General features: G+C 49.0%; 1 protein-coding gene across 2 annotated transcripts in view; it reads right to left on the reverse strand.

The window, feature by feature from the left end:
* The window catches only part of LOC141053868 (V-set domain-containing T-cell activation inhibitor 1-like), a 19,260-nt gene extending 5,211 nt beyond the window's left edge, over window positions 1–14,049 (reverse strand). For both annotated transcript variants that reach the window (XM_073551011.1, XM_073551010.1), the window contains exons 1-3: window positions 13,962–14,049; window positions 2,698–2,810; window positions 28–444 (exon numbers count right to left, since the gene is read on the reverse strand). In XM_073551011.1, the coding sequence (XP_073407112.1) occupies window positions 28–444; window positions 2,698–2,752 (472 nt within the window). In that variant the 5' untranslated portion in view covers window positions 2,753–2,810; window positions 13,962–14,049. The remainder of the gene's footprint in view (window positions 1–27; window positions 445–2,697; window positions 2,811–13,961) is intronic.
* Between the last annotated feature and the right edge of the window lie 5,195 nt (window positions 14,050–19,244).

Consider the following 19,244-nt stretch of genomic DNA (forward strand, 5'->3'; position numbering starts at 1 on the left):
TTAGTCTAGGCCTAGAATATGACATACCTTGTATCAGGAGTTTCAGCTTAACCTCCCCTTTACCATGGGGGCTGATGGCTTTGCATGTGTACAAGGCTTCATCCAGATAGTCCACATTACGTAGTAACATGGTCAAGTCTCCCTCACTGATCACTGAAGTGTCAACCTTCACTCGGTCATGATAATTGTAGTCCTGTTCTTCAAAGTCTTCCCTGTCCTTGTGGAAGCTGTAGACCAGCTTGGGTTCCTTGTATTCGTAGGTCTGCTGGATGTAAGCATAGATGTCCTCCACCTCGATCTCTTCAACAATGTCCTCCCGGTGCCAGCTGAAGCCCAAGTCATAGGTGCCCTCGATGAAGGAGAAGTGACAGGGTAGAGTGGCATTACCAAAACGAGGAACGAGTACCTCTTCATGCTTAGGCTTGGGTATTTCGTAGTCACAGTCTAATGACAAGAGAAAAAAAAACAAGATATAAGACCACCCAACATTTCTATGGTTGGACCAACACCCTAAAGGAAGCGAGTTCAGAGTGGATTTTTGTTTCCCCTTTCATGTGAATCATAATCAAAGTTTCGGCAGTTTGTCCCATGCAAAGCAGTGACTGGGACCAGGCAGCTTACATGTGTCATGGGGCAGAATGGGGATTAATGGCCTAGTTGTATTTGTTAGTGTTTGCGGTGGGTGGAGTCTTGGAGTGATAAAGGAGTCCTCTTCTCCAAAGAACATGCACAGCAGCAAATAGCTGCCATTTCCACATGAAAGGAGGCGATGAACAGGCCTTTACCGAAGATTATAGCCTGGTAGCCTTTACAGACATCAGAGGTTGGGAAAGGTGAAGGACAAAGGTCTGAGGATTACGGATGGTATAGGTGGGAGGTTTGTTGAAGGTTGATATGGGTAAGAAATGTAATGGTTAGCATAGGTTGGAGACTTGCTTTTCTTTGGCATGGATCATGGTCATGGACTGGTTAATGGTTTTTATGGGTCAGAGACTTGTTAATGGCTGGATCCTTGGGTCATGCTTGTAGTAGGTTGGCAAAGGTTGGAGATTGGCAGATTGTTAGTAGGGGTGATATGTCTGGGGGTTGTCTTTGGTCAATGACTTGGAATTGGCAATGGTCTTGTACTTGTTAACAGTGAGGGTTAGGTTTGTAGAGGTTTGGTATGAGTTAGATTCCTGTAGATTGCTGGCATGGGGCAGGGACTTGCTGGTGTTTGGTACTAGTCAGGGACTTGTTAATCGCTGGCACAGATCAAGGAGGTGTTGTGTAGCCTATATCTAGATGTTATACATTTTTGGAGCATTGCAGGATAGTGCAGGGCAGAGAAACATTATTGGGTTACAGAAGTGTAATGTTTGTATTCAAAAGAGACTTGTGAATATTTTGGACTTGTTAATGACTGGATCTCAAGGACTGGTAGACAGCGGCTACGGGACACAGAATTTTTGTAGATTGACATAAGTCATATACATTATAGGATGCACACAGAGAAAGGTAATTTTTCCCAGGGTCAGAATGGGAGGAAGTTAGAGATAATTGTAGACTGGAAACAAAGATGTGTTGTTTTGTAGAGGTCTGAGTCGTTGGTGGGAGACAGCTGCTTGGTGGTTGACCGTGGACAGATGTTTGTTGCTTGGCCAGAGACAGATGTTTGGTGATTGGTTGGGAACAATGCTTGGTGGTTGATGCTGAGTGGTTGGTGAAGGACAGATGCTTGGTGGTTGGCCTTGGTCAGATGTTTGGTTCTTGAGTGGAGACAGAATTTTGGTTAACTTGAGACAGATGTTTGATGGTTGGCCAGGGACAGATGTTTGATGTCTGGCCAATGATAGGTGGTTGGCCAGGGACAGTTTCTTGGTGGTTGACCAGGGACATATGTTTGGTTCTTGGATTGGGACAAATGTTTGGTTGACTTGTGACAGATGGTTGGTGGTTGTTCGAAGACAGATGTTTGATGTTTGACCGCTGACAGCTGCGTGGTAGTTAGCTGTGCAAATATGTTTGATGGTTGACTGTGGACAGATGTTTGACAGTTGGCCGGGGAAACTTGCTTGACGGTTGGCCGGGCACTGATGTTTTGTTCTTGGTTGGGTACAGATGTTTGGTTGACTTCATAAATGCTTGGTGGTTGGCCGGGCATAGGTGGTTGATGGTTGGCCGGGTATAGATGTTTGAGGTTTAGCCAGCTATAGCTGTTTGGTGGTTGGCCAAGGACAGTTGTTTGGCGGTTGGCCTGGGACAGATGTTTGGTTCTTGTCTGGTGAAAGTTGACTTGGGGCAGATGCTTGCTAGTTGGCCAGGGACAAATGTTTGATGTTTGACCAGGGACAGTTATTTGGTGGTTGGCTGGGGACAGCTGCTTAGTGGTTGGCCAGACACAGATGTTTGATGGTTAACCAGAGACAGATGTTTGCTAGTTGGCCGGGGACAGCTGCTTGGTGGTTGGCCAGTGACACTTTATTGATTGTTATCTGTGCTCAGATGTTTGCTTCTTGGCTGGGGATAGATGTTTGTGGTTGACCAGGGACAGATGTTTAATGTTTGACCGGGGACAGCCACTTGGTGGTTGGTTGAGGACAGCTGCTTGGTGGTTGGCCGAGGATAGATGCTTGGTAGTTGGCAGGAACAGCTGCATGGTGGTTGACTGGGGACAGATGATCGGTATTTTCTATGATTACTGAGCAGATACCTCACCTGCCATGTATGAGAAGAGCATCACAGTGAGCAGGACATACAACAGCGCCATCATCAGGGCAGAGATAAGAATCTCCTGCAGTGTCGGTCAATATCACAAAAGTGAAGGTTCACTATACACAAAAAGGTGATAATGTCAGCATGTTAGTAAGAAAATATTACAATTATACTTTAACCAGAGTGGAAACTACATGCCCCCCAATGTAACCAACAAAACACAATGTACAGAATACCGCAATTACATTCAGAAGAGTGCAGACACTGCCACTTACATAGGACTGCAGATACCTATACTACCAAAGTTATCATTGTATGATCTGTGGTGTTACACAGGACTGCGGGTGACATCTACTACATTATCTGTACTCAGAGAGTTATCACTGTGTTATCTGTGGTGTTACATAGGACTGCAGGTTACTACATTATGGGTCTTGTCTAGTCACTTACTCCAGATCTATAACCTATTGAACTCTCTCGGACCCCAGGAGCAGACCACCCCACATATTGCACAGATCTCCCTCTTACCGTTGTCTCTTGCTCAGGTTTAGAAGCTTCTGCTGATAATTACACCTGTACCTGCTGTTTCTCAGTGGATGTGAGGTCCCGTGGGGCCCCTGAGCCGGAGGCAGCCAATAAGGTGCAGCCACACAGGCCCCTGACACCAGGGCGAGGACTGGAGCAAAATTAAAATGTAATTATCCGCAAAGTAATTAATAAGAAAAAGAGTCAGGCGCAGGAGAAAACGTGCCACCGGCCCCAGGCAGAAATCTCAGAATCCATTATATACATTATATACAGTCATATGTTAAAGTTTGGGCACCCCTATTAATGTTAACCTTTTTTCTTTATAACAGCTATATATGGTTTTTGCAACAGCTCTTTCAGTTTTATATATCTAATAACTGATGGACTCCGTTATATTTCTGGATTCAAATGAGGTTTATTGTACTAACAGAAAATGTGCAATCTGCATTTAATCAAAATTTGACCGGTGCAAAAGTATGGGCACCCTTATCATTTTCTTGGTTTGAACACTCCTAACTACTTTTTACTGACTTCCTGAAGCACTAAATTGGTTTTGTAACCTCATTGAGCTTTGAACTAGCCAGGTGTATCAAATCATGAGAAAAGGTATTTAAGGTGGCCACTTGCAAGTAGTTCTCCTATGTGATTCTCCTATGAAGAGTGGCATCATGGGCTCCTCAAAACAACTCTCAAATGATCTGAAAACAAAGATTATTCAACATAGCTTTTCAGGGGAAGGATACAAAAAGTTGTCTCAGAGATTTAACCTGTCAGTTTCCACTGTGAGGAACATAGTAAGGAAATGGAAGAACACAGGTACAGTTCTTGTTAAGCCCAGAAGTGGCAGCCTAAGAAAAATATCAGAAAGGCAGAGAAGAAGAATGGTGAGAACAGTCAAGGACAATCCACAGACCACCTCCAAAGACCGGCAGCATCATCTTGCTGCAGATGGTGTCACTGTGCATCGGTCAACAATACAGCGCACTTTGCACAAGGAGAAGCTGTATGGGAGAGTGATGCGAAAGAAGCCGTTTCTGCAAGCACGCCACAAACAGAGTCGCCTGAGGTCTGCAAAAGCACATTTGGACCAGCCAGTTACATTTTGGAAGAAGGTCCTGTGGACTGATGAAACAAAGATTGAGTTGTTTGGTCATACAAAAAGGCGTTATGCATGGAGGCTAAAAAACACAGCATTCCAAGAAAAACACTTGCTACCCACAGTAAAATTTGGTGGAGGTTCCATCATGCTTTGGAGCTGTGTGGCCAATGCCGGCACCGGGAATCTTGTTAAAGTTGAGGGTCGCATGGATTCAACTCAGTATCAGCAGATTCTTGACAATAATGTGCAAGAATCAGTGACGAAGTTGAAGTTATGCAGGGGATGGATATTTCAGCAAGGCAATGATCCAAAACACCGCTCCAAATCTACTCAGGCATTCATGCAGAGGAACAAGTACAATGTTCTGGAATGGCCATCCCAGTCCCCACACCTGAACATCATTGAACATCTGTGGGGTGATTTGAAGCGGGCTGTCCATGCTCGGCGACCATCAAACTGAACTGAACTGGAATTGTTTTGTAAACAGGAATGGTCACAAATACCTTCATCCAGGATCCAGGAACTCATTAATAGCTACAGGAAGCGACTAGAGGCTGTTATTTTTGCAAAAGGAGGATCTACGAAATATTAATGTCACTTTTATGTTGAGGTGCCCATACTTTTCCACCGGTCAAATTTTGTTTAAATGCAGATTGCACATTTTCTGTTAGTACCATAAACCTCATTTGAATCCAGAAATATAACTGAGTCCATCAGTTATTAGATATATGAAACTGAAATAGCTGTTGCAAAAACCAAAATTGTTATAAAGAAAAAAGGTTAACATTAATAGGGGTGCCCAAACTTTAACATATGACTGTAGATATAGATATAGATATATATATTATACACACGGGTGCACACCTCTCCACATTCATAGTCTCCTCTTCATAGCTTCGCCCACATGGTCTCCAGACCAATCTCCAACTATCGCTGGTTCAAAAACAAAAGAGGACTCATCACTAGGCAGAACTTCATTCCAGCCTCCACCGGGAAACCACATAGGTGACACCATCAAGAGGCTTCATGAAGGAACGTCACACTGATCCTGCTCCTGGGATCTATAGCGTGGGGGTGACAATGTCTGGTAGCCGGACTCCTCAGGTCACTAATAGCTCAGCGTAACAATGATTTGGAGGTAGAGCCAGCAGTGAGGCCATTTCTCTAATGAGTCCAGAAGCCATTGGTCGGTGATTACGCAGGAGCTGCCGGCAGCGTCCCCGGATTTGTCCCCATCAAGCACATAGGGGACTTCATTGGTCTGTGATTACACAGGAGTTTCCAGCAGTATATTCGGACTTGACTGAAACAAGCACATTAGAATCATAGAATCATAGAATCATAGAATCGTAGAGTTGGAAGGGACCTCCTGGGCCATCTGGTCCAACCCCCTGCTCAAAGCAGGATTCGCTAAATCATCCCAGTTAGATGTCTGTCCAGCCTCTGTTTGAAGACTTCCATTGAAGGAGAACTCACCACTTCTCGTGGCAGCCTGTTCCACTCATTGATCACTCTAACTGTCAAAAAGTTTTTTCTAATATCTAATCTGTGTCTCCTCCCATTCAGTTTCATCCCATTGCTTCTAGTCTTTCCTTGTGCAAATGAGAATAAAGTTGATCCTTCTACAATGTGACAGCCCTTTAGATATTTGTAGACAGCAATTAAGTCTCCTCTCAGTCTTCTCTTTTGCAAACTAAACATTCCCAAATCCTGCAACCTTTCCTCATAAGACAGGGTTTGCAGACCGGTCACCATTCTGGTCGCTCTTTTCTGAACTTGCTCCAGTTTGTTGATGTCTTTTTTAAAATGTGGTGCCCAAAACTGGACACAATATTCCAGATGAGGTCTGACCAAAGGGATGTCATTGGTCAGTGATTATACAGGAGCTGCCTGTAGTGGATCCAGACTTGTCTCCAACGAGCACATGGGGGAATTCATTGGTCTGTGATTACACAGGAGCTTCTAGCAGCATATTCGGACTTGTCTGAAACAAGCACATTGGGGATGTCATTGATTGCTGATCACACTGGAGCTGCCAGCAGTGTCTCGGGACTTGTCTCCATAGAGTGCATCAAAGATATAATTGGTCGGTGATTACACAGGAGGTGCCATTAGCATCTGCGGACTCATCTCCATCTGGCACATCCGGGACGTCATTGGTTGGTGATCACACAGGAGCACATCAAAGATATTATTGGTTGTTGATTACACAGGAGGTGCCAACAGTGTCTCTGCATTTGTCTTCACCGAGCACATCGAGAACGTCATTAGTCGGTGATTACACAGTAGCTGCCAGACTTGTCTCCATCGGGGAGGTCATTGGTTGGTGATTACACAGGAGCTGCCAGCAGCATCACCAGACTTGTCTCCATCAATCACATGGGAAACGACATTGGTTGGTGAACACACAGAAGCTGCCGGCAGCATCTACGGACCTGTCTCCATCGAGCACATTGGGGACGTCATTGGTCAGTTATTACACAAGAGGTGCCAGCAGCATCTTTAGATTTGTCTCCATCAGGAGCGTTATTGGTCGGTGATCACACAAAAGCTGCAAGTAGCATCTCTGGACCTGTCTCTATTGAGCACATCAAATATGTAATTGGTCATTGATTACACAGGAGGAGTCAACAGCGTCTCTGGACTTGTCTCCATCAGGCACATCGGGAACGTTATATGTTGGTGATTACACAGAAGCTGCTGCCACTCCCAGCAGTAGACACACAACCACTCCCAGCAGCAGACACACAAAAACTCCCAGCAGCAGACACACAAAAACTCCCAGCAGCAGACACACAAAAACTCCCAGCAGCAGACACACAAAAACTCCCAGCAGCAGACACACTACCTCTCCTGGAAGCAGACATACCACCACTCCCGGCAGCAGACTAACAAAAACTCCCAGCAGCAGACACACCACCACTCCTGGCAGCAGACACACCACCACTCCCGGCAGCAGACACACTACCACTCCCGGCAGCAGACACACTACCACTCCCGGCAGCAGACACACTACCACTCCCGGCAGCAGACACACTACCACTCCCGGCAGCAGACACACTACCACTCCCGGCAGCAGACACACTATCACTCCCGGCAGCAGACACACTACCACTCCCGGCAGCAGACACACTGCCACTCCCGGAAGCAGACACACTGCCACCCCTGGCAGCAGACACACTACCACTCCCAGCAGCAGACACAACGCCAATCCTGGCAGCAGACACACCTCCACTCCCGGCAGCAGACACACAACCACTCTCGGCAGCAGACACACAACCACTCTCGGCAGCAGACACACAACCACTCTCGGCAGCAGACACACAACCACTCTCGGCAGCAGACACACTACCACTCTTGGCAGCAGACACACTACCACTCTTGGCAGCAGACACACAACCACTCTTGGAAGCAGACACACTACCACTCCCAGCAGCAGACACAAAACCACTCTTGGCAGCAGACACACTACCACTCTTGGCAGCAGACACACAACCACTCTTGGCAGCAGACACACAACCACTCTTGGAAGCAGACACACTACCACTCCCAGCAGCAGACACAAAACCACTCTTGGCAGCAGACACACTACCACTCTTGGCAGCAGACACACTACCACTCTTGGCAGCAGACACACAACCACTCTTGGAAGCAGACACAAAACCACTCCCGGCAGCAGACACAAAACCACTCTTGGCAGCAGACACACTACCACTCTTGGCAGCAGACACACTACCACTCCCGGCAGCAGACGCACAACCACTCTTGGCAGCAGACACACAACCACTCCCGGCAGCAGACACAAAACCACTCTTGGCAGCAGGCACACCTCCACTCTTGGCAGCAGCCACACTACCACTCCCGGCAGCAGAAACACTACCACTCCCGGCAGCAGACACACTACCACTCCCGGCAGCAGACACACTACCACTCCCGGCAGCAGAAACACTACCACTCCCGGCAGCAGACACACTACCACTCCCGGCAGCAGACACACTACCACTCCCGGCAGCAGACACACTACTACTCCCGGCAGCAGACACACGACCACTCTTGGCAGCAGACACACAACCACTCCCGGCAGCAGACACAAAACCACTCCCAGCAGCAGACACAAGACCACTCCCGGCAGCAGACACACTACCACTCCCGGCAGCAGACACACTACCACTCCCGGCTGCAGACACACAACCACTCTTGGCAGCAGACACACAACCACTCCCGGCAGCAGACACAAAACCACTCCCAGCAGCAGACACAAGACCACTCCTGGCAGCAGACACACTACCACTCCCGGCAGCAGACACACTACTACTCCCGGCAGCAGACACACAACCACTCTTGGCAGCAGACACACAACCATTCCCGGCAGCAGACACAAAACCACTCCCAGCAGCAGACACAAGACCACTCCCGGCAGCAGACACACTACCACTCCCGGCAGCAGACACACCTCCACTCCCGGCAGCAGACACACTACCACTCTTGGCAGCAGACACACTACCACTCTTGGCAGCAGACACACAACCACTCTTGGCAGCAGACACACAACCACTCCCGGCAGCAGACACACTGCCACTCCCGGCAGCAGACACACAACCACTCCCGGCAGCAGACACAAAACCACTCTTGGCAGCAGACACACCTCCACTCCCGGCAGCAGACACACCTCCACTCCCGGCAGCAGACACACTACCACTCCCGGCAGCAGACACACAACCACTCTTGGCAGCAGACACACAACCACTCCCGGCAGCAGACACAAAACCACTCTTGGCAGCAGGCACACCTCCACTCCTGGTAGCAGACACACTACCACTCCTGGCAGCAGACACACTACCACTCCCGGCAGCAGACACACAACCACTCCCGGCAGCAGACACACAACCACTCTTGGCAGCAGGCACACCTCCACTCCCGGTAGCAGACACACTACCACTCCTGGCAGCAGACACACAACCACTCCCGGCAGCAGAAACACTACCACTCCCGGCAGCAGACATAAAACCACTCTTGGCAGCAGAGACACTACCACTCTTGGCAGCAGACACACAACCACTCTTGGCAGCAGACACGCAACCACTCTTGGCAGCAGACACGCAACCACTCTTGGCAGCAGACACGCAACCACTCTTGGCAGCAGACACACAACCACTCTTGGCAGCAGACACACAACCACTCCCGGCAGCAGACACACTACCACTCCCGGCAGCAGACACACTACCACTCCCGGCAGCAGACACACTACCACTCCCGGCAGCAGACACACTACCACTCCCGGCAGCAGACACACTACCACTCCCGGCAGCAGACACACTACCACTCCCGGCAGCAGACACACTACCACTCCCGGCAGCAGACACACTGCCACTCCCGGAAGCAGACACACTGCCACCCCTGGCAGCAGACACACTGCCACTCCCAGCAGCAGACACAACGCCAATCCTGGCAGCAGACACACCTCCACTCCCGGCAGCAGACACACAACCACTCTCGGCAGCAGACACACAACCACTCTTGGCAGCAGACACACTACCACTCTTGGCAGCAGACACACTACCACTCTTGGCAGCAGACACACAACCACTCTTGGAAGCAGACACACTACCACTCCCAGCAGCAGACACAAAACCACTCTTGGCAGCAGACACACTACCACTCCCGGCAGCAGAAACACTACCACTCCCGGCAGCAGACACACTACCACTCCCGGCAGCAGACACACTACCACTCCCGGCAGCAGAAACACTACCACTCCCGGCAGCAGACACACTACCACTCCCGGCAGCAGACACACTACCACTCCCGGCAGCAGACACACTACTACTCCCGGCAGCAGACACACAACCACTCTTGGCAGCAGACACACAACCACTCCCGGCAGCAGACACACTACCACTCCCGGCAGCAGACACACTACTACTCCCGGCAGCAGACACACAACCACTCTTGGCAGCAGACACACAACCACTCCCGGCAGCAGACACAAAACCACTCCCAGCAGCAGACACAAGACCACTCCCGGCAGCAGACACACTACCACTCCCGGCAGCAGACACACTACCACTCCCGGCAGCAGACACACAACCACTCTTGGCAGCAGACACACAACCACTCCCGGCAGCAGACACAAAACCACTCCCAGCAGCAGACACAAGACCACTCCCGGCAGCAGACACACTACCACTCCCGGCAGCAGACACACTACCACTCCCGGCAGCAGACACACAACCACTCCCGGCAGCAGACACACTACCACTCCCGGCAGCAGACACACTACCACTCCCGGCAGCAGACACACTACCACTCCCGGCAGCAGACACACTACCACTCCCGGCAGCAGACACACTACCACTCCCGGCAGCAGACACACTGCCACTCCCGGAAGCAGACACACTGCCACCCCTGGCAGCAGACACACTGCCACTCCCAGCAGCAGACACAACGCCAATCCTGGCAGCAGACACACCTCCACTCCCGGCAGCAGACACACAACCACTCTCGGCAGCAGACACACAACCACTCTCGGCAGCAGACACACAACCACTCTCGGCAGCAGACACACTACCACTCTTGGCAGCAGACACACTACCACTCTTGGCAGCAGACACACAACCACTCTTGGAAGCAGACACACTACCACTCCCAGCAGCAGACACAAAACCACTCTTGGCAGCAGACACACTACCACTCCCGGCAGCAGAAACACTACCACTCCCGGCAGCAGACACACTACCACTCCCGGCAGCAGACACACTACCACTCCCGGCAGCAGAAACACTACCACTCCCGGCAGCAGACACACTACCACTCCCGGCAGCAGACACACTACCACTCCCGGCAGCAGACACACTACTACTCCCGGCAGCAGACACACAACCACTCTTGGCAGCAGACACACAACCACTCCCGGCAGCAGACACACTACTACTCCCGGCAGCAGACACACAACCACTCTTGGCAGCAGACACACAACCACTCCCGGCAGCAGACACAAAACCACTCCCAGCAGCAGACACAAGACCACTCCCGGCAGCAGACACACTACCACTCCCGGCAGCAGACACACTACCACTCCCGGCAGCAGACACACAACCACTCCCGGCAGCAGACACACTACCACTCCCGGCAGCAGACACACAACCACTCCCGGCAGCAGACACACTACCACTCCCGGCAGCAGACACACAACCACTCCCGGCAGCAGACACACTACCACTCCCGGCAGCAGACACACAACCACTCCCGGCAGCAGACACACTACCACTCCCGGCAGCAGACACACTACCACTCCCGGCAGCAGACACACTACCACTCCCGGCAGCAGACACACTACACTCCCGGCAGCAGACACACTACCACTCCCGGCAGCAGACACACAACCACTCCCGGCAGCAGACACACTACCACTCCCGGCAGCAGACACACTACCACTCCCGGCAGCAGACACACAACCACTCCCGGCAGCAGACACACAACCACTCCCGGCAGCAGACACACTACTACTCCCGGCAGCAGACACACTACCACTCCCGGCAGCAGACACACTACTACTCCCGGCAGCAGACACACCTCCACTCCTGGCAGCAAACACATCTCCACTCCCGGCAGCAGACACACCGCCACTCAGAAACACCACCATTGTGCCACACCGCATTTTAGAAAGTCTGACCTCTCAAAATATTAAAATAATTACCCCGATCGGTAAACACCATAAACAAAAAAATTTAAGAGCACCAAAATGACGTGTTTTTGGTCACTGCAATGCCACAAAAAATGCTGTAGTAAGTGAACAAAATGTCATTTAATCCAATATGAAATCAAGAAAAATGTTATCTCGCCCTGTAAAAACTGTCACACAACTGTATCAACCGAAAAATGAACATGTTATAGGTCTCAGAAAATGGTGACTCCCCCAAATTTTTTTCAGATTTTTTTTCCACCTCTAAAACAATGAAAAAACTGGCCATGTTTGGTATCGGCACAATCGTACTGATGAGCAGAATCATATTGTGGGGTCATTTTTTACCACATAATGCACATCATAAACAAAATTCCCCCCCCAAAATACCAGAATTGCAATTTTTTAACACTTGGTAAAATCAAGTAGTGTAATTCAAAAGTGAAACTCGTCCCACAAAAAACAAGCTGATATGTCTATGTGGACAGAAAAATAAAAAAGTTATAGTTCTGGGAAGAAGAGGAGGAAAAACAGGAACTCAAAACGCAGAGATTTGCCACGTTGTGAAGGGGTTAAGTTGTGCTCATTTTGAAGCCCATCTTCTACTTTTCCGTTTTTTTCTTTGCTCCCCATTGTGGTGCGGTTTTGTAATCCAGAAACTTGCAGCCAAATGATCATTTGAGTAAATGTGCCCCTGTTACCGCCCACAGTGAATGTTAGTGTTCCCTGTGACATCTTAATGGAACAAGCGACTTACTGCTCGAAAAGAGGACAAAAAAGGTAAAAAAAAATCAAAAGAAATACACATTTAGATTTTGCACAAACTTCATTAATCACCAGCATTGTTTAACCTATTAGGCTCACAAAATGGCAATGGGTACCAAAGACAACAAGGAAAAGGGCCGCCCATCGGGGATTGCGTCCGAACCCCCCAACAAACAGGATTTGACCGTAAGCACCTATGGGGCCATAGACTATAATGGTGCTGGCAGAGCAGGCGTTTGCACCATTTTTGAGCGTGCACGCCTACTGGAGGTGGACACCCAGACGTGGAATCCTGTGTCCACCCCAGTAGGCATATACGCCCCAAAATGATGCGTGGCAGCGCGCACATTCGCTCTGCCAGCACTACTATGGCCCCATCAGCCAAACGCTCAAACCCGGTTTTGCATTGGGGCTCTGACCTCAATGGGCCCACAAACGTTAACACAATGTAAAACATTCTTCCAGCACGCGATGACCTCTGAGGCCCGGAGGTGGTCGAGATTCGTGTGAAAATGTTGGAGATGTGGCACGGCAGAAGGAAGAGGACCGTCAGGGGCAACATCCAGCATTTGTGTGAGTAATGGCTTCTTTCTTTATCTTTTACATCGTACGTTTGTAATTGACTCTTGTAAGTCGGGAATGTGTCTGACACCACTAACCCTCCCAGCTCCGGCCCACATGTTATGATAACAAGAAATTCTAAATATATACAAATATACCACATTTTATTTATAAAAGTACAATACAAAGTAATGTCAAAAATATATAATAGTAAAGTTCATGAATAGAGGGGAGGGACAAACAAGTAAATATGTAACACCGGGTCTGGTATTATAAATATATATATAAAGAGGTGGGAAAGTAGCCGGGCTAATACAAGCCAATCATCATAGTCAGTGCAACAATGTATATATCAATAATAAGGTCACATTTAAATAGGCACCCAGGTCACAAAAGACCAGTGCTGGATAATTGTAGAAATATCCTAATGGCTATGTATAGCCGCTGAGAGCGAGAAATAGTGACCAAAAAAGTGCACGAAAGTCTCAAAAAATGCCACTTTTACCCATAGTCCCCCTTCCCAGAGTCCCAGAACACGCAGCCCCAACACGCGTTTCGCGCTGGCTTCCTTGGGGGGCCGTGTCCAAAGTGTGTCCATACTGCTTTAAATACCTAACAGAGCGTGGCGCCCACCTGTGACTTAATTACTGGCGCGTGTGTTGCTCCCATGCCCCGGAAGTTGCGAAGCACCCGGCACTCAAAGATGGGGCGGATCTCAGGGAAAAACCCCGCTGACGTCACAGGCCCGCCACGTCATCAAAGAGCGCCCGATGCGACGCTCCGGCAACGCGAACACACAAGACATGCGCACTCGTCACCTCTGGTACAGGAAATACCCGGACCGCCATTTTAACTGTGGAACCAAAGCTGATAAACCATTAAAACTTGCCCTAACAGGGATCGCATAAAGAACATATACTAGTAAAAGCGATCGCGAACATGGACACTATAAAGGGTGTATTAGCATAGAGGATAGTAAATATATTTGCCATATAATAAATCTAAGGCACAAGATACAATAATATATAGTGACAATACATGTATATTCCCATATGGAGAATAAATAATAGCCATAGATAGTGATATGATAAAAGTGACCACATACAACAATGACATTTTTTGTGCAGTCCGGTGTTTACTTTTCTTGATTTGCTAGTATGATGATTCCAGCAGAAATCTTTAATATGTACATTATAAAAAACAGGATAATACTAAAAAAGACAAAATATAATAAAAACAATAAGACACACAAACACAAAAAACAAGAAAATATATAACATAAAACAAACCCAAGAACGATGCCAGATGGTTTAAAGAAAAGGAACAAAGCTAAGTTGTTCATTCAAACCAGCTGGCGTCATTGGATCAAGGGTTGAAATCCATTGGCACTCCCTACCTGCCAATGCACGCTTCACATCGCCTCCACGGATCCCCAAATGAATACAATCGATCCCCCAAATCCTCAATTCCTTTGGATTGCAATTATGTTTCGCCGTGGCGTGGAATTGTCTTCAAACCGTTCAAATCGTCTATTTCTCGTGCTGCCAAGATATCATCCCTCACGGGTTCGCGTGTTCTAACACGTAACTCCCTGGAGGTAAGACCTATATAAATGAGCTTACAGGTACATTGGGCATAGGAAACCACATTCATTGTCCTACACGTGATATAATGCCTAATCTGAAACGCTCTCTGGCCATTGGACGACAAGAAACTGCTTGCTCTCACATGATCCCTACACGCCAAGCAGTCACCACATGGGAAGAGACCCATTCTTTGCCCTCCAGTAGATAGCATCTGTTTCGTACCTCCCACATAATGGCTCCTACATAGGATGTCTTTATGATTTTTGCTACGACGATCAGTCATTAATGGGCCTTTAGGAAGATGATAGAATTGGATCAGTCAAAAGTATGGACCAGTGACGCCTCATAATGGTCCGCATTACATTCCACTGTCTATTAAATGTCGAGATATAACGTATCCCCACCTCTTTCTGGGGTTTCTTTTGATATGTCAAAAGATCCTTTCTCGTGGCTCTCTTGGCCATCAAATAACCTTGTTTAATACTCCGATCCCTGAATCTTTGCCCAAGGTCCACAGCCTGTTTTTCATAAAGATCACTAGTAGTACAAATCCGTCTAACACGGAGAAATTGCCCCCTGGGGATGGCCTTAATAGTCGAGTTCACACGAGCAGAGGAAGCATGCAGTAGTGCATGAACTGACGTCTGCTTACTAGTGTTGAGCATTCCGATACTGCAAGTATCGGGTATCGGCCAATATTCGCGGTATCGGAATTCCGATACTGAGTAACGATACTTTTTGCATATCGAATACCGGAATCGGAAGTTCCCATAATGCTATGAGCCAGTTTGATTTTATTCAGCCAATGAGGATCCTAAGAAGTGTGGGCACATCCTGTTAGGCATATTAACTAATGGCATGGCTGTGATTGGCTGCTGAAATTATGTCATGATGCACTATAAAAGCCGCCGCCGCCATTTAGGGTTCACTCTGCTGTGAATTCAGTTAGGGACAGGCTGCTGTTCAGACTCTGAGGGACAGTTAGAGATAGCGATTTTCTATATAGTGCTTTACCCAGGCTACATTATCAATCACTGTAGCTTTCTTTTGCCTTGCAGCGCTGTTCACAGCTGTCTGCAAGGTCTGTGTGAGTGCAGCTCACACTGTAGTGTGTTCTGCAGCCACCTCTGGTTGTAGTCCGCTCAGCGTGCGTCACTGCCTCATGCATAGTCCTTTTTTTGTTTTATTGCTGCTCATTTTTCCTGATTTCTCCTATTAGTGTGCATCCATCCGTATCCATCTACATTGGTTGCAAACACTATAGGAGTAGACAGCGGAGCCTTTCTGCAGCCTTTCAGTGCTAGTGCCCAGTTCTCTGCACTGTTCACGGCTGTCTGTGAGGTCTCTGTGTGTGAGTGCAGCTCACATTGTAGTGTGTTCTGCAGCCACCTCTGGTTGTAGTCCGCTCAGCATGCATCACTGCCTCATACATTGTCCTTTTTTTGCTGTAGTGCTGCTTATTTTTCCTGAATTTCTCCTATTAGTGTGCTTCCATCCGTATCCAGCTAGATTGGTTGCAAACACTATATAGGAGTAGATAGAGGAGCCTTTTTGCTGGCTTGTCCCCTGCAGCCCCAGCCAGATTAGTATTAGCCTATTTTTTGGAGCCTCATCTATCGCATTGTAGGTTACCTGCCTGCATTGTAATAGCTCCAAAAAGTTTGTGATACTATCGCTTTCACATCTTTGGTCACATCCTTTTTTTTTGTGTTAAAAAAAACACGTAAATAAAGTTCACCAAACACTCCACTTGACAGTTGTGTAGGCCACATTAGCTCATATTAAAGTGTAGTCCACACTTTATAAAATTAGTGTTTCTTATACCTGTTAGCAGCTGTTCAGGAATAAGCACACTAAGCCCCCCCCTTTGTACTTTTCTGCCTATCTTTATCAGTCTACCAAGATGAAGAAGGCAGGGAGTAAGGCACATGGTCGTGGCCGTGGAGTTTCAGCAGGGAGAGGACGTGGGGATTCTGTGCCTGCTGTTGGCACCAGTGACTTAGCATATCCCAGTTTTACCAGACAACACTCCTTTATGCGCAGCTTTGTAGAACCTCGCGGTACCCCACTGCTGCGGGATGAACAAATTGAAGCCGCTGTCGGATGGATGGCAGCTAACGCATCGACTTCAATTACTTCCACATCCTCTCAGGGCCAGATCACTGAAGAGCAACCATCTGTCTCTTCACCACCTGCCAAATTGCCCAGGCAGTCAGAGAGCCCTGGACAGGAGCCATCTCTACTTCTGTTCTCTGAATCTCTTGGCTTGGAAACAGGGGACCAGCCAAGCAGCATTCGAGAATGTGAAGAAGAGGGAGTATGCAGTGATGCGCAACTGCTTTGTCCCTCTGAATCTGAAGAGGCGAGTGGGCCAGTGCCTATGGTCAGCACACCTCAGTACGCATCTGATGATGAGACTCAGGTGCCACTTTCTGGTGCGTACGGTGCTGGCAAGACTACCCAGGAGAAGCAGGTGTTTGAAGAGGGTAGTGTAGATGATGAGATCCTTGACCCATCATGGCGTGAGGAACAGGAAGGTGGTGGAAGCAGCTCTGAGGAAGAGATTCCCCGAACGGCCAAAACAGGAGGGAGAGGGAGGGGGCAGACTCGGTTGCCTGTATCCTCCACTTCGGCACCCATTAGGAGCATTCCTCTTCCAAAACCCAAAACGGGAACTCCCAGGACTTGCAGTGCGTGGTCCTTTTTTGACACAGTTGCAGATGACATTTGCTTTGTCAAATGCAAGCTGTGTCATCAGAAAGTCAAAAGAGGGAAAAGTGTCAGCAAGCTCAATACCACAAATATGTGGAAACATGTGCGGACCAAGCACGTGGTGGAGTTACAAAGACACACTGAAGACGTAGGCCAACCTACAGCACCACCACCTTTTCAGCTCGTTTTGTAGCCTCTTCCACCAGATCGCACACAGCTGGTTCGGCTTCCTCACAGGATCGCCAAGGAAGAACCTCTGGCACTGTTGTCCAGAGACCCAGTGACATTCCACCCACAGCACCATGTTCCCGTTCATCCTCACACTCCCAGGCCAGTCTACAGCCATCGGTAGCACAGGCATGGGAGAAAAGGCGGCCATACTCGGCAAACCATCCCCGAGCACAGGCTCTGAATGCTGGCATTGCAAAACTACTGTCCCTTGAAATGCTCTCATTCAGGCTGGTGGAGACTGACACCTTCCGTAACTTCATGGCATTGGCAGTCCCACAATGCACCGTGCCCAGCCACTTTTATTTCAGCAGGCAAACCGTCCCTGCCCTGCAAAAGCATGTGGAGGGAAAAATTAAACATGCACTACTAAACGCCGTCAGTAGCAAGGTCCACCTGACCACCGATGCGTGGACCAGTAACCATGGACAGGGACGATACCTTTCCCTCACTGCCCATTGGGTAAATGTTGTGGAGCCGGGTACAGATCTGGAGAGTGGCGCTGTACGTGTTCTGCCAACTCCAAGCATTGCAGGAATCCAGTCTGTACACATTGACTCCTCCTCATAGTCCAGTTCCTCTGAATCAGCGCTGCAGGAGCCGTCACGGTCTACCTCCACATGGACCTGTGAACGCTTACCTGTTATAACCGATATGAGCACAGCCATGGCCAAACGTCAACAGGCCGTACTGAAATTAATTTCTTTGGGGAATCGAAGCCACACAGCGCAGGAGCTCTGGAATGCCATCAAGCAGGAGAGTGACGTGTGGTTTGTGCCAGTGAATCTCCAGCCAGGCTTGGTAGTGTGTGACAATGGCCGAAATCTGGTGGCAGCGCTCTGGGCCTAGGCAACCTCACTCACATCCCATGTCTGGCACATGTGCTCAACTTGGTCGTGCAGAGCTTTCTGAGGGACTATCCGGATCTTGATGCACTGCTGCACAAGGTCCGCATAGAGTGCGCTCACTTGCGGCGTTCCAGCATGGCAAGATCGCGCATTGCAGCTCTGCAGCACCGATTCCGCCTTCCGGAACATCGCATCATATGTGACCTACCCACCAGGTGGAATTCAACGTTACATATGTTGGAGTGGATGTGTGAGCAGCAGGCAGCAGTAATGGAGTACCAGCTGCATCAAGCGCAAACAAGTTGCACTGCGCGCAGTTCACACTTCACCACCACTGAGTGGGCCTCTATGAAGGACATCTGCCACGTTTTGCATGCCTTCGATGATTCCACGTGGATGGCGAGTGCAGATGATGCACTAGTCAGCATGACTGTCCCCCTTATCTGCCTGCTTGAAAAAACACTGCAAGCACTAAGGGAGGAGGTTTTGGAAGAGGTGGAGGATGAGGAGTCACAAATGCCATCTGCTTCTGGACAGTCTGC

This window comes from Dendrobates tinctorius, unplaced genomic scaffold (assembly GCF_039654945.1).
Source record: "Dendrobates tinctorius isolate UK_male_01 unplaced genomic scaffold, ASM3965494v1 ptg000172l, whole genome shotgun sequence".
Classification (NCBI taxonomy): domain Eukaryota; kingdom Metazoa; phylum Chordata; class Amphibia; order Anura; family Dendrobatidae; genus Dendrobates; species Dendrobates tinctorius.